At 43.3% G+C, this 15472-nt stretch overlaps 4 protein-coding genes across 6 annotated transcripts in view; 3 read left to right on the top strand and 1 right to left on the bottom strand.

Moving 5' to 3' along the window:
- Positions 1–1215, bottom strand: part of dnajc12 (DnaJ (Hsp40) homolog, subfamily C, member 12) — a 2754-nt gene extending 1539 nt beyond the window's left edge. Inside the window, exons 1-2 of the mRNA XM_031840123.1 lie at positions 893–1215; positions 76–154 (exon numbers count right to left, since the gene is read on the bottom strand). Of these exons, the coding sequence (XP_031695983.1) occupies positions 76–154; positions 893–970 (157 nt within the window). The 5' untranslated portion in view covers positions 971–1215. The remainder of the gene's footprint in view (positions 1–75; positions 155–892) is intronic.
- Positions 1216–1581: 366 nt separating this feature from the next.
- Positions 1582–8011, top strand: sirt1 (sirtuin 1). Its single transcript, XM_031840112.1, has 9 exons — positions 1582–2125; positions 2623–2748; positions 2905–3140; positions 3264–3416; positions 3678–3825; positions 3918–3997; positions 5080–5263; positions 5403–5930; positions 6246–8011. The coding sequence occupies exons 1-9, from the start codon at positions 1780–1782 to the stop codon at positions 6557–6559; spliced, it is 2115 nt and encodes a 704-aa protein (XP_031695972.1). The 5' UTR covers positions 1582–1779; the 3' UTR covers positions 6560–8011.
- A 300-nt stretch (positions 8012–8311) lies between these two features.
- On the top strand, positions 8312–12014 carry cacul1 (CDK2 associated cullin domain 1). Its single transcript, XM_031838271.1, has 8 exons — positions 8312–8764; positions 8946–9072; positions 9242–9344; positions 9433–9528; positions 9662–9764; positions 9983–10072; positions 10227–10365; positions 10486–12014. The coding sequence occupies exons 1-8, from the start codon at positions 8425–8427 to the stop codon at positions 10523–10525; spliced, it is 1038 nt and encodes a 345-aa protein (XP_031694131.1). The 5' UTR covers positions 8312–8424; the 3' UTR covers positions 10526–12014.
- A 244-nt stretch (positions 12015–12258) lies between these two features.
- Positions 12259–15472, top strand: part of mypn (myopalladin) — a 16462-nt gene continuing 13248 nt past the window's right edge. For all 3 annotated transcript variants that reach the window (XM_031840720.1, XM_031840713.1, XM_031840727.1), the window contains exons 1-2: positions 12259–12475; positions 13670–14749. In XM_031840720.1, coding sequence (XP_031696580.1) covers positions 13671–14749 — 1079 coding nt within the window. In that variant the 5' untranslated portion in view covers positions 12259–12475; position 13670. The remainder of the gene's footprint in view (positions 12476–13669; positions 14750–15472) is intronic.

Genomic DNA, 15472 nt, shown 5'->3' with positions numbered 1-15472 from the left:
TAGTTCTATTATTTGTCTGTATCTGAAAATTCCTTTTAAATATAAACGTGTCACAGCAATGGTTCACATATTTACCTGCTCTGGGATTGTTTAGGTGTTTGTCAGGATGACATGCCAAAGCTCGGATCTTGTATTCATTGTTAATCTGTTCAGTCTGCAAGGAAAGAGGTCACATTAAAAAAAAACGAGTTTTTGCCAATCTAAATATTTGAAATTCAGGAATCAGTCACTTATTAGGTTTTCAGGGGACATCACTCACTGTGGTAAAACACATTAGAATGTACGCACATATATCTGTGAGGCCACAAAACAAAATCAATACATGTCAGGGCAATATAGACACTGATTTTCTGAAAATTTTATTTTTTATGTTACTTTGAAAATGATATTGATCGATGCTGATCTTGTATTTAGAGACGGACAGATGCATAGCTTATTCCTGCTATGACGCAAGCACTGCTTTTAGTGCTACAGGCAAGGTAAGCATTACTCATGCAACGTGATGTTGCCATTATAGTCAGGCTACTCGACTGGTAATTCTGGTGTTTCCATCATGTTACCATGTTGAAGAATGAATTATTAAGTACTAAATGCTGTAAAAAAAATAAAAATACGAAACAGGCACTTTATGACGCACGACTAGTTCCTCTGACATCTTTTTGCTGAAGCTTCAACAGGTCTCTGTTGGATCAGACTAACCTCTGGAGCATATATAATTCAATACTCTTTAGGTTTACAGGTGGCTGATATGTTGCGTACATCCAGCATTCTGCGTCATCTTTAACTTCTGAATTCTTCAATCAGTAACCTGATGTTCTGGTTTGTAGATGCAAACAACTCCTATTTCACTCGACAAATAGGCTGATCCTTAAACCCACAGGCAAGAACTTACCGACGACAATTCATCACATCCTAACAACCCGTAGTAATCCTCCAGGTCCTCTGGTTTGCTGTTCCAAATAGTCTCCATATAAATCTGTTTTGAAATGTGTATGGTCTCTTGTCACGGAGCTGCTTGACTGTCTGCTGTCCTGGTTCACAGATGTTCGGTTCAAGCCTTTCTGATAGTCTCGCTGCAGCTGTGGTTCAGTCACTAAAATATGTTCAAAGTTTATCTTTTTTTTATTTTACCAGCTAGCTTCTAGTAAGCAATGGGAAACGGCCTACTGGTTGTCGAGGGAGATCTCTCTTGAGTTGTGCAGACAATTCAACGGTCCGTTTTCACCACATGACGCATGCTGCATTCAGGTGTCTAAGCTACAGCTCCACACTCAGCTCGAAGTTTAGACAATTCATGGAGGCGAGGTATTAAGGCAAAAGCAGCTTTCAAAATTAAAAAACACAATAATCAACTCTGTATAAAATCATGTTTTTGGCGACTGGGCTACTTATCATGTGGTATAAAGTATGTGGCCACATTAAATGGATGAGTGTGCAGGAGGCATTGAGATTGTTATTAAAATATAAACATATTCATGTAATACGAAAGCTATATAATATTTTTACTGACAAAGCTTATATGCTATTATTTAAATACCTTAAATACCTTATTATTAGTTTTGACGTCTATGCATTATTCACAACTTTGTTCGGCCATGAGTACTTCACAATTACTCTGACAGTGTTTGAAGGCAGCAATATTTTGTTGTGGTTTACGTCATAGACGTAAAAGGGGGACGTTCCAGCCGTGTCGACTGGTGGAGAATAAGTCACGTGCGCAATGCAAATGAGACAGCTGTCCGAGAGGAAGGATCTGCTCAGCGGCTCTGCGGGCTGAAGATGGCGGACGGAGAGACTAGTCTCGGAATGGCCTTTTCAGGCGCATCCGATATGGAAGAACCTGCCGCAAAAAGGTCTAAAATCAGCCCGGTAAAGAAATACGGATTCAAAGTCGCTCAAGAGGGCCTATCCTCGTGTGTCTCTGGGGCCAAAGAGAGCCGGGAGGCGGCGATGAATTGTACGCAAACAGCGGAGACGGAAGCGAAGCCGGCGATGGCGGTAGAGCAGGCCCCAGCGGCGCTAGGCGGAGACAACAATGGACTGGGACTGCTGGTCTCCGAGCCGCACAAACCAGTCGTGAAGCTAGACGACAGCGCGGTACTCGGGACGACGGAGGAGAGCGCTGGTATGTGAAGAGACGGACGTTTAACAAAGCTTCACGTAGTTACGCGACTTACTGTGGGACAATGCTTGTTTTACCAACTTAGCAGTTAAACCGGCGTGTTTGAAACAGAATATAACGTTAACGTTAATTAACGTGACATTCTGGGTAACGGTAAACACAGTGTGTTTGTTGAACGTGTGGGCGTTGAACTTCAGAGAGGCGGAAGTTAACGTTACTTCTCAAGACTGCAACTTTAACTTTTCCGTAGTTGACGCTAAACATGAAAGAGAAAACTGTCCGTGAAGCGTCATGTGGGGATTTCACGACGCTGTTTTATTTCCTTCACTAAACTTTTGATTGACACTTAGCATTCTTTAGCCGGGTGACGTTACATCTCCGTCCCTTAACGAGGCTGTTAACCATGGGTATGGGTTGTAAATGAGCATCGTGATTATTAGTGATAGCCTCCACGTATCTCTAGTTGTATTTATTCATTTGACAAACTTCTCTGTAATCAGATTTCCTCGGACATGACGATCTTCCCTCCAACGGTCTGGCCGTCACGCCGGACCACATCATCAACGACGACGACGACAGGTCGTCACACGCGAGCTCCAGTGACTGGGCACCTCGACCGCAAATAGGTAACTGGTTGGGAGAATTTGAGTAGCATTTGACAAAAAAAAAAACTTTGCTTGAAGCTGCTTTAATTACTCCTCTGATTTGATATACTTTGTAAGAAGAAAATAGTTAATACTATCATTTACATTGTAGTACTGAGTTGTTGTGTTCTCGGCCAGGCTCCTACAGTTTCATCCAGCAACACATCAGAGACACAGACCCGAGGACCATTCTGAGGGATCTGCTGCCCGAGACTGTCCTCCCTCCAGATTTAGATGACATGACACTGTGGCAGATTATCATCAACATCTCAGAACCTCCGAAAAGAAAGAAGCGGAAGGATATTAACACCTTAGAAGATGTGGTCAGGCTACTCCATGAAAGTAAAAGGATCCTTGTGCTGACTGGTGCTGGGGTATGCATTTACAGTCATATTTAACAGTTGTACTGTTTGAATTACTGTGTGTCTGAGTGAATACAGAGTACCAATGTTAATGCTATTCAGTCAGCATGCTTGTATTTTGTATTTTTGTTGTAGGTGTCAGTTTCGTGTGGAATACCAGATTTTCGCTCCAGAGATGGAATTTATGCACGGCTTGCTGTAGATTTTCCTGATCTTCCAGACCCTCAAGCTATGTTCGACATTGATTACTTCAGACGGGACCCGAGACCCTTTTTCAAGTTTGCTAAGGTTTGTTCATTGTGTCCACTTCAAATCAAATTTCATAACAATATAGAAAAATAAACAATTTAATCACCCTCCTAAGACCCCTTTGTGCCGAAAATGTCTTTGGTGTTTATTTTGTGTTTTAAATAATGACTCAGAACTTGTTTAAGACTTTGTAAAACATTCTCTGCAGAGACATATTCAAGGCTTTATTAAACTCAAGATCATACCGTAGCAAGCCTTGGAGTCAGTCCTCAAGAGTTGAATGCATCCTCTTTGTTACAGGAGATCTACCCGGGCCAGTTCCAGCCTTCACCCTGTCACAAATTCATATCTATGCTGGACAAGCAGGGGAAGCTGCTGCGCAATTACACACAAAATATTGATACATTAGAACAAGTGTCTGGAGTTAAGCGGATTATCCAGTGTCATGGTGAGTGATGCAGCTTATAGATGGATCTTTCTTATCTTTTATACATTTCTGTCCATGAGGATTGTGAAAGTCAACATTCATTTTTATTGCAGGGTCGTTTGCAACTGCTTCCTGTCTCGTCTGTCAAGACCAAATGGGTTGTGAAGCTATAAGGGAAGACATCTTTAACCAGGTATTTATTCATTACAAACTGTTCCAAGATAACACAGTCACATGCACTGCTGGACACTAGTGGATACACTACGTATTAAGCAAAACCTGCAACAATGGAAATCCATTGTTTCATGGTTATTGCATAAAACAAGCATCTTCCATTGTAGAATTTAAGGACCCAAGGAAGCTGACGTGAATACATTTTCAGTGTGAGAGATCTTGTACACTTTGTGTCAGAACTAGAGCTGGAGCGGTACCATTCCAGGAGTGGAGCAAAGCACCAGGAGGAGCAATTTGGAGTGAAACTAAAGATGAATTGATCCTTTTCACCACAGACATTTTGACTTGTCGAACAGGTGTAACCAACAACCATCTTTAATTGCTGCGTTGCGTTATTGGCTTAAAGGTAGAAATTGTTCATGTTATGAGCTCCATCTGCAATTCTCTGCAGTCAAAAGGGTCTTTGAAAAAAATAAATAAATAAACCTGCCGTTGGCAAGGCTGTCGAGATATAAGTTGGACATCCAAAATTTCAGATGGGGAGAAAAAGAAAATTGGTGCTCATTGCACTGTATGTTTATTATAAAAAAAAAAAAAACAACCATTGGGAATCATGTCGGTAGTATTTATAGTGCTTTGTTACTCGTAACTACAACATATTGTAAATCCATACTACTGTCATCAGTGTTGTCGACATGTACTGCAGTTAAAACACTTGAAAGCTTGAAAGCATCAATCAGTGAAATCAACTCTACAGTCAATTTTGCACACAGTTTACGTAGTGGTGGTGGTGGTGTATTGATAACAGTAAAAAGTTGTCTCATTAACATACTGCAAATAAGGCTTGTTCATCAAATTAGAAAAAAAACTATCAGATTGATGTTGCCGTAGTCATAAATACTGATCCCAGTCACTTCCACACAGTGAGGCATAGAGCTTATTAATTAAACACCGGTATTGCATCGGTACTGATGCCCAAAGCCCAGGTATCGTGTTGGTATTGAGACTGGAAAAAGTTGAATCAATGCAAGATTAAAATATCCATGGCCCTCCTTTAACAATATTTTGTTATAATGCTAACAACGTGAAATCATTCGGTAGGTTGTCCCTCGTTGTCGACGTTGTCCAGATATTCCCCTGGCGATCATGAAACCTGACATTGTCTTCTTCGGAGAGAATCTTCCAGAAATGTTCCACAGAGCCATGAAACAGGATAAGGACGAGGTGGACCTCTTGATCGTCATCGGCTCTTCACTTAAAGTCCGACCAGTTGCCCTCATCCCAAGTACGTTTGTCAGATGAATGGATGGATGGATGTATGTTTTCTGTAAGAATTACGCAATAGCCAATGTGTTTCTATTGTGCGTGTGTTTAACCCAAACATACAATACAAAACCTTTTCTTTTGCTCTACATCCCGTTCAGACTCCATTCCACATGAAGTGCCTCAGATCCTGATCAATAGGGAGCAGCTGCCTCATCTCAACTTTGACGTGGAGCTACTCGGCGACTGTGACGTCATTGTCAACGAGCTCTGTCATCGGTTGGGTGGAGACTTTGAGCAGCTCTGCTACAACATTGTAAGACTCACTGAGACCACAGAAAAGCCCCCCCGGCTACCAGAACAGCCACCGAGCGAGGCCTTGCCTGCTGTTGCTGATGCCGCTCAGGAGGAGCAGCAGCAGCACAGTACAGACTCTGTAACTAAGCCTTCAGAGGAGACGGAAAGTCTGAATGTCACAGACACTGCTGGTAACGATGTTCCACCTCCAGAGCCTTGTCCAAATGCTCAGTGTCCCAGCGAAGAGACGGCTGAGCCTTCAGAGTTGCCAGCAGAGGACGCGCCGAAAGAGGAGACCGCTGAAGTAAAGAGCCAAACCTCCAACCTTGAATTTCGGAGACGATGCTGGATGAGTCGAATCAACAGAAGTCCAATCAGCAAACGCCTTGAGAGTAAGTTTAGACTATGGTGGAGCGAACACTCTTTACTATAATTAACAAGTGTGTGTGTGTGTGTGTGTGTGTGTGTGTGTGTGTGTGTTTATTTTTATACATTATAATTTTATATTTTGATGTATTTGAAAGTGAGACAGCGGTGAGTTAAAACACAGTTGCTAACCATTCATCCCATTTAATTAGAGCTTCTTTTTTTTTCCCTTCATGCAGCCACAAAATGCATGTCAATCCAAAATAATTATAAATTCTGTTAAATCTTCTCCAGATACTGATTTCAGCTCTTGTAAACTTGTTTTGTATTGTTTCACACAGCAGGCCAGTACCTGTTCCAAGCACCAAATCACTATATCTTCCACGGGGCTGAGGTTTACTCCGACTCTGAAGACGAGACGTCGAGCTCCTGTGGGAGCGACAGTGACGAGTCCGAGTGCAGTGCAGATGGGGTTGAAGAAGAAGACGAAGACGACGACGACGACGACAGCGAGCCGGAAGACGCCGACACTCTAGCAGCGGAGGGAGAGACTTGTCTCAGAGACTCATTGCAACGCTCTTTAGCCAATGAGGCCGAGTCGAGTGTGCAGACAGACAGTACTTCTGAAAAGACGCGAAGCACCACACACCTTTAAATGTAAACGTACCCAGTCGACAAAGCACTACTTGTCTTTTTTTTTTTTATATATATATATATATACGTTTTGTATATTTTTGACTCATCAACCGTACTATTATTTTTCATAAAGTTGAAATTGCTTGACAACGGCAAGTTTTGTTTTCTGTGCCCAGTTTGGTCACGAGCATTGTCTGAAACATCATGCTGTAGACTACTTACTAATTAGAATGCAGTAGTCATTGTTTTTGGTTCAGACTTCTTTTCATGTGGTCGTCTCATTTTTATTCACATTTTGAGAAATTCTTCCGAGACGTCCACTGCAGCGTGCCGATAATGCAACACTAGATTAAGCTTTAATTCTTAAATTGCAGTCATTACAGGCAAAGACTTTGAATGTCTCAGTCCATGGTGTGAACTCTGCTGTGGTCTAATGATGTGTTTTACAGTTGCTTCATGTTCCAATTGGAAAACGTGTAAATATATACGCCTCCTGCCTGCTAAATAGGGGATACTATGAGTTTCAGACACGTACATAAATCTTTAGATGGTTTACTTGAACACATTGTCTAACTTGCAATATAAAAGTTCAGCGCTGCCCTTTCATTAAGGGTAAAAGCTAGAATTCAGAACAGTACTTTTTCATTTTAGACCAAAGAACGCTTTATCACCATGTTCCTACGTTGTCATAAGCTTTGTATGTTAAATATATAACTATTGAAAAGGTGTTCCTTCCGACATGTGGCAGCTACTTTTTTATGGTCAAGCCTCTTATTTTTATACTCTGTGAGACATATTCCTCCAAGAGTAGATGCTAGTTTATATCTGTACAAGGTTCTAAGTTGTATTATTAAACCGTAGGAATATATTCAATGAGTTTGAGTTCAAAAATGGCATCAAAGTGGTTTTATTGCCCATGTCACTTTTCATAGATTATAAAGTTAAAACATTCACTACACAGAGGATTCTACTGCCTGTAAAGATCACGTGTTGGTAGATGGACATATTTGAGTGAATGTAGTGGATAAAGGTAAACTCTAGCCAACATAATTAACATACCATCTACATTAAGGTCATATTTTGTTTACGGTATAAGGAAATAAGATTTTTTTTTTTTTTACATCTTTATAGGGGTTATCTCTTCTTGGGTTCTCAGTAAAAAAAAAAATGAAAAATGACTTTCTTTCTATTATTTCATGCACAACAGATCCAATCAATTCACATCAACATCCTCAAAGTGAAGGAGCGAGGCGAGAAAAGTGCGCCACCTAGCGTGTCAGAGTTCACCCTTACAGTTCCTCTTTTCACTTCATGTGGCTTTCTAATCGTGTAGAGTCGAAGGGTTTAAGAGAGACAACGACTGAGTTACATTTGTTAAATTGTTATATTCCAAGGAAAGTGTCTATAACAGCAATACAGTGCAACATTCAAGGTTTTAACTTCAGTAGGGTGCCAATAACGTCGGGGAGGGTAAACATGTAGTTAGTGGAATACCATTGTTAAACGCCCCGAGTTTGCGCATGCGTGGAATGGCAATATGAGGTGTCATTATAACCTGTAATTTCGCTGTAATATCTGGCTAGTCGTCAATATGTTGGCGGTCGGTGCATTCATATTTAGTCCTTGTGCACGGTCCAGTTGACTAACGTTACCATAAATAAAAGCTTAAGAACTTTATTTTAATTTAAGTCTTTGGAACTACATTTCCCAGTTTTCTTTCCCTCAGCTGTTCGGTGTTACGACGTGTCGTAAAAATGCTGTTAACAGCGAAACCGAGATGGACACCGCCAAAGACGCCTGACAGTTTTTGTCTTTATCCTTGATTTTTTGTCGTTATTCTTAAATGTTAAAATGTTTATACAGCACACAGGACCGCGGGTGTAAATGGAGGCCATGGAAGATGACAGTTTGGACCTAAAAGACGATCACAACCACAACTATTGTGCGAGCAGCAGCAGCAGCAGCAGCAGCAGCAGTAGTAAAGTCCGCACGTATCTGAGCAGCCAGCTCTCGGATGTAACGACAGTCCCGCAGTCCGCCTGTCCGCCGGTACCGGGAGGAGAACCTGGGACCCGAGGAGAGAAACCGTGGTCCGGCACCACCGGGTCAAAGTTCATGGACTCGGATTCAAGCAGTGAAAGCAGCGAAGTCAGCGAGACTGACTGCAGGGCTCCGCCAGCCGCTGTTGAGGGAAAATTCAGCCTTGATTCTACTTCCAAGTTCCGTAAGTACACTTAAAGCAGGCACTGTCACCGCAGGGCCTGGTCTCCTGTGGTCACTCAGCAGCTCGGCCCGCTGCACTGGCACGTTCCTGGTCTGTTCGGCCTGGTGGCTTCGAGCAGAATGCTTTGCCCTGATTTAACAGGTCATTTCAAACCTGACCAGCGTCTCCTCCTTTCACTCAGTTCTTAATGCAATGGCTGTAGAAGACTACCGCAAAAACCACTGGCCAAACCTGGAGAAGGCAATTGACCGTCTGCTGATCCAGAACCCCACAGACCACATCTCTGTTTCTTATGCACAGATCTACAGGTAAACACACACACCTGAGCTGGGCAACATTTTCCTACAGTATGTGATTTCTTTTGCCTCGAGGAACCCCCATAAAGTGGCCACGAGCATCACTGGTAGTTTGAGTTGAACTGAACTGCTGGGTTTGTTTTACCGGTCTGAGTTTCTCCTTTTGTTTTGTTTTTCCTAGTTACGTCTACAAGTGTGTTTGTCAGCAGCACTCTGAGCTGCTCTACAATGATTTGACATTGAAAATAACAAATCATCTACAACAGGTTTCCACTCATCTACAAGTAAGAGAATCCAAATACAAGGGACGTATTATATACAGCACACACAGAAACTAAGATGTTGACTGAAACTTTGGTTATTGTTTTCCAGGCCAGCCCACCTGAGGACTTCATTGAGAACTTCAATGTTGCGCTGACGCAATACACAGCTTCTCTTCAATGTATAGTTCCTGTATTTATGTACTTGGTAGGCATCTTTTGTTTCTCCGTCTTATACCTGTTGTAAAGGCGACATAGACCGTGGACTATTAAGTGAAGTTTAACCCTGCGCTACGGTATCACTCTTCCTCTCAATTGTTTTTCGTGTTCATCGTTTTCAGAACAAGTTCTACATCGAGTCCAAGCTGAACAGAGACCTGAGAGAGGATCTGATGAAGCTGTTTGCCGATCACGTCGCAGAAATACACGTGAACACACTGATGCGTGAGTGTATTGCTTCATTTGAAGCCCTGATGGACCATCATGACATTGGAAAAATTGTTCCTCCTCGTGTGAACTAGATCAAAGGGCCGATGTTTGTCTCAGCCTGTTGTGCTGTCGTCTCTGATGCTGGAAAGCACAGGAGTTTTTTGGTTCAGGATTTAGGAACGATGCACCTGCAGAAGACTTCATTCCTTCCCTCCCTTCTTTTCTTGTTTCAGCTCTCCTCCTCAAGGCACATTCCATGCCGTTTCAAGTGCAGCCATCTACAATGGCCAGTGTGGTTAAAGGCCTCCACAGCCTCCGACCAGGTGAGCCGTGGTCATCGCCACCGAGTATTGTATCGTCCGTTTTAATGTCATTTAAGTGCGTCTCTGCAAGCTAATGTTGTCTTTTTGTCTCCAAACAAAACCGACCGTATAGGTTTATTTCCTCCACTTCACTGCGCATGTCCCTCTCTTTCAGACTGGGCCCTGTTGGCCCCGGCTCTCTTCTCTGGGTTTATCCCCCAAATAAACCCTCCTGCTGTGGAGTCTCTGCTGCCCGACTACGCCGCTCATGACCAGAAGTTACAGCTGGAGCTCTCCATGAACGGATTTCCTCGGTCTGTTTTTTCCCCGAAGCATCGGTCTCGGGCACAGTCTCACAGTCTGAATACAGACACGGCTTTTGATCAAGCCCTTCACTTTTAAATCACTGACGCGATGTTTTTTTTGTCTTCCAGAGGTGACCAGTCTCGCAAAAGGGCCAGCGATGACTCCTGATAGCAGAGTCCCCAGATTCGTCCCCAGAACTATTACTGTGCCTCCTACATCTTTATCACGAGTTGGCTCACTGGACTAGCTACAATGTTGACAACATGTGTCAGTTTCATCTCTCGACTCAAGGTTACAAAACACTGTGAACAACAACACAAAAAAAAGAGAACATGATGTTGAGTTGTGTAGCAGAAGCTTAATCTTACTGCACTGAAACAAAACAAAAAAAGCACACAGACTTCCATGGTGGTGCTGTTCCTCTGAGATGGGTGTCTTCATGTTCTCCTCATTTGAAGAGTGCCTTCACGGTGCCTTCTGATCGGATATCCTACCGATGGATACGCCGATGATGGGTATTTCATTCCTAACCTTTAACATGGAAGTGTCTTTTTGATATACTGGGCTAATTGAGACTTTCTATTGCTGCTAATGATACTGTCCGTGTGATAATACTACAACTCCCTCAGTTTTCACCCACTGTGTCTGTAACCCAGTGGCGTCACTCGACTCCAATGAGCGGGAGGAGACCCGAGAACGCGGGGAGCTAAGTCGCCGACCTCGGCTATGATTCTCTTCTTCATGTTGCCTTTACTGTGTTGGTAAACCGGATTGTATTTTCCTGTTACGCCAAAGAGGATTTGCAATTTTTCTTCAATATATATATATATATATAATGCATTGGATCCATGCTGGCATTGTTTAATGTTGCATACCGGCTGAGCCACTGAGCCATTTCGTTATTATTTTATTTTTAAACTAGCAAGTTTTGAGCTGACCTGTTTTGTTTTGTTTGTTTCTTCGACTTGAATCAAATTCTAACTTTAGATATCAGCCTTGCATGTAGGACATTACACTGTTTGCCAGACAGCTTAAACAACCACAGAGTGGTGTTTGACAATTTCAAAATTTTACTTCAGTTTGTTTGACAACTTGCCTAAAGCGTCCCTAAACTGTAAATATATCAAATGATGCTTGGATGCATGGAGTTTACAGAATTAATGATATGCAAATATTGTCTGGCGTGCTTGTGCATTAAACGTTCCTCACATGTCTGGCCTTGTTCAGGATGTAGATAGTTTTTGGTCTCTGCATAGTGGTCAGTTTTTGTTAAATGATTCACTTGAATAGAAGTATTTGATACAAAGGTCTTACACTGTTTTAAGTGTAAATAGACGCTCAGGCTTGCTTTTCGTTTTCCGTCTGTGGGTTTTTTGGAAATGGTTCTCATTGTCTTTCAAATAAGCTCATTTCATTCATCATGGGTATACACGGAGGTGGTTTTGTTTCTCACTATTCAATATTTTAAATCTGGGTCTTAACAAATGTTCTCCTGAATAAGAAGGCATTTTGATAAACGGTAGAAGAAAGTCCGACTCGTTGCAGATGCCAAACGTTGTTGTTGATGTACTGTGTTACTTTCTCTCTAACAAGCTGCAACAAATGTCCATGTTGAAACAACTGAACTGTGAATAAACTTCCACTTGGCTCAAATTCATTTCCTTTATGCAACATCGGTGCTTTAAAAAAAAACTGGTCTGTTCCTGTGACTCTGCTGCATTAGTGTCTGGCAGGCTCAACAAGGGGCTTCTAATTGTGTAGGATGGAGGTCTGTGACGGACCACTGGAGGAAGGAGGAATCCCTTTACAGCATGACACCCCCCCCCCCCCCCTTGGCCAATGAGCTGGGACGCCACCCAGACACATGGGCCAGGCCTCCCCAAAATAACCTGCGACTACTGCACTGACAAATGTTGCTACTTGTACTGGTGACAGGTTACCCCTAGCTGCTCTCGGCTTCATACTTTCCCGTAAACTCCAAGGTGAACTCTGTGTGTTGAAGCCGGGGAGGCTGGGCAGCTGCCTGTGTCCAAGATTTCCCTCAGAAGACCAGAATCACAGGTGCACTCTGAGGATTTACCAGTCCTTCACAGGGGCCAGCTGGGGTTCATTCTGAAGGTAAAACACACCACCCCCTAATGTAATTGTTCAGTGTGCTGTGGACTGTCCTCTGGCATCAGCCTCATATGCCGTGTTTAGACTCGGAACATCTCTGACATTGAGCCTCAGACAGGCTCGAGCTTACTTCTGTTTGAACGTTAAATTGAATTATCTTAACCTGCCTGGATGTGTGCTGCTGTGTTTAGCCAGGGGCCCCGTTTTATCTGCGTGGGCTGTGACGGTGTGTCAGCTCACTCAGCAGTGTCCCATTTATGATCATTATAGTTCCGTTTGTGTCATCTGATCAGCGATTGTTGTGGCTGATCGAAAATCACGGTAACAAGGGCTCGCGGGATGCAGGGGCTACTGCTTTTTTTGTGTGTGTTGATTTTCTTGGTGTAAACTGACCCCTCGCTATTATTAGATATGACTCGGTGGGCTTGGAGCCTGTTTGCAAAGGATTAATGTACACAACAGCTGCAGCTTCGGGTCCGTTGGAAGGGCATCACTGCCTCTCCTAATTGCGCTGATTTGAGTGTCAGTAGCATATGTGTGCCCTATCTCGTGTCTGTATTCAATAACTTGCTCATGCCTAGTGTCAAAGAGTTGTGCAAAGACTAAACATCACATAAGTGTTGGCCTGAGGTGGAAGCCTGCCTGTATCCCTCCAGTTCTGGTTTCAGTGCATGAACCTGATACCCTGTCGAGCCGAGAGGAAGGCTGAAATTAGGCTAAAATAAAAAACTATTTTTACCACATATCCCCCGCTTTCAACTGCTATTGACTGCAACTTGTGTATACTTTACATTACAGCTTATTAGGGCTTCCACTTACAATTAAACTGCAAATTAGTTTCTCAATCTGAAAAACGGATTAATCGTTTGTTATATAACATAAGAGAACATAAGAGAAAGAGCCCCAAGTGGACGTCTTGCTTGTTTGCTTTATGGTCTGATAAACAGTCCAAACCACACAGATTGTAGTTTCCTATCAAAGCAATTAAATAAAAGCTGCACATTTAAGAAGGTGGAATTTTTTCAGTGCAGTCTGAACATTAACTTGCAGACATCCATCCATCCATCACGGTGAACAGTCAATTCACTTTATTTTTCACTAATGTGTTGGAAAATGAGTATTTTGTATTTTTCCACACAAATTGGGAAGTGAATTGTGTGTTGAATGTTATTGAATATCTTTTCATTATTTCCAAAGCATGCAGGAGAACAACATTGACCAGCCACCGTCGCTGTCTCAGGTCTTAAGAGAGAGCTACCTGGCGGAGGCCAGAGCCCAGCAGCGCCACAGCGAGATGAGCCGCTCGGACGCTTCCTCCTCACACCTTCAGATCTACGCGTCACTCAAAGGCAAGGCCGAGGACTCTGTGGGCCACAATGATCCCCAATTCCCTGACCTCTCGGCCTTCCTCAGCCAAGAGGAGCTGGATAAGAGTGTGAACCTGGCCCGCCAGGCCATCGGACATGAGCCTCAGGAGGAGAGGGCAGAGGTCAAGGCCTCTGTCCCGCCATTAACCCCCTCCAACATCTCCTCAGCCTCTTCCTCTGAACCCCCATCTGTTGCGAGCTCCTCTCCTGCCCCCTCCGCTGTGCCCTTTACCAAGCCAGCCTCTGAACTCAAAGAACTGCCAGCAACACACACAACATTCACATCAGACAGAAAGATGCACAAAGCGTCCGCACGGCAGGAAAACATGATCCGGAACACGAGGGACACCGGTGAGGGATTCAACGAGTTTGACAGTGCGGGGAGGAACGCCCCGTATGGTCCGGAGAACCAGTCCAAGAAAGAGTTCCTCAACAAGGCAGCGGACTTCATTGAGGAGCTCTCCTCGCTCTTCAAGGCCAACAGCTCCAAACGGGTACGACCGAAATCGTCCAAATCCCACAGGAGTAGGAACCAGAACAAGAGCCAGAACGATGAGACAGTTTATCCCCTCGGCCCAGACAACAGGGAGCGCTCTGTCGTGCCCGTGGAGGTGGAGAAGGAGAGAGCCAGCCCTGCTGTTAGCCACCAACCAGAGGCCCAGCTGGACTCTGGGATTGGGCATGTGGACTTTCAGGACAGGAGGATTACTGAGGAGCCGCAGTACGACCATGTTTCCCAGGAGGTGGAGCAGGAGGCTGAAAACTGTGCCCTGACGGAAAGTCCATACCCAGTGGAGGCACCGTGTGAGCCTCCTTTCTTCATCCAGAAACTGAAAAGCAGGGAGGTTCCCGAGGGCAGCAAGGTCCAATTGGACTGCATTGTTAGAGGACTCCCTGTGCCTGAAGTCCGGTAAGGCAAACAATTGCTGATATTGGTTTATTTCTCTGTTTTAAGAAGATACAGTAAGACTTTCTGCTTCCATTGCTTTTTCACAATGAGTCTCACTGAAAAGGGTCAGTGGAGATTTTGCAGTGTACATGAGGATCTGGATCCTTTTAAAAAACCTTTTTGTCTGGAGAAGATGTTACAAGAGTTTAGGGTAAGGTGTCACGATATTTTTTATAGTTTCACTCAGTAATTTACTCAAGTACTGTACTGTAGTATAAATTTAGGGGATTTGTACTTTGCCAAAATATTTCCTTTATATGCTTTGTTGTAGAAATAATGCACTTTTTACTCCACTGCATGTATGGCTTTAATTACTAGTTACTTTAGTGATGAACTTTTTGCATACAAAACTATATCATGCATGTTCATAGATGTAACAGCCCAACAGTAGGTTTATAAAAAGTGAACTAACTGGACTTAACTTCAACAGGAAATACATTGATGGATATCTAAATGGGTATCAGTCAGACTCTAGTGTCTACATTGTGTTAAAGATGGAGTCATGTCTGTGTCCTTAATAATGTTAAATAATTATTAGCGTTTTGAGAAGTGTGAGTTGAGATGAATGATGTTTCTTTCTCGGGGGAGAAGCAGACAGAATTGAGGTGTGATGATAGCCAACAGCTGATCCTGAATGGTGTGTGTGTGTGTGTGTGTGTGTGTGTGTGTGTGTGTGTGTGTGTG

Source organism: Anarrhichthys ocellatus, unplaced genomic scaffold (genome assembly GCF_004355925.1).
Source record: "Anarrhichthys ocellatus isolate YVR2014 unplaced genomic scaffold, GSC_Weel_1.0 scaffold3, whole genome shotgun sequence".
Lineage (NCBI taxonomy): Eukaryota > Metazoa > Chordata > Actinopteri > Perciformes > Anarhichadidae > Anarrhichthys > Anarrhichthys ocellatus.
The sequence above is the reverse complement of the archived record's forward strand: the minus strand, read 5'-3'. Positions and strand labels throughout refer to the sequence as shown.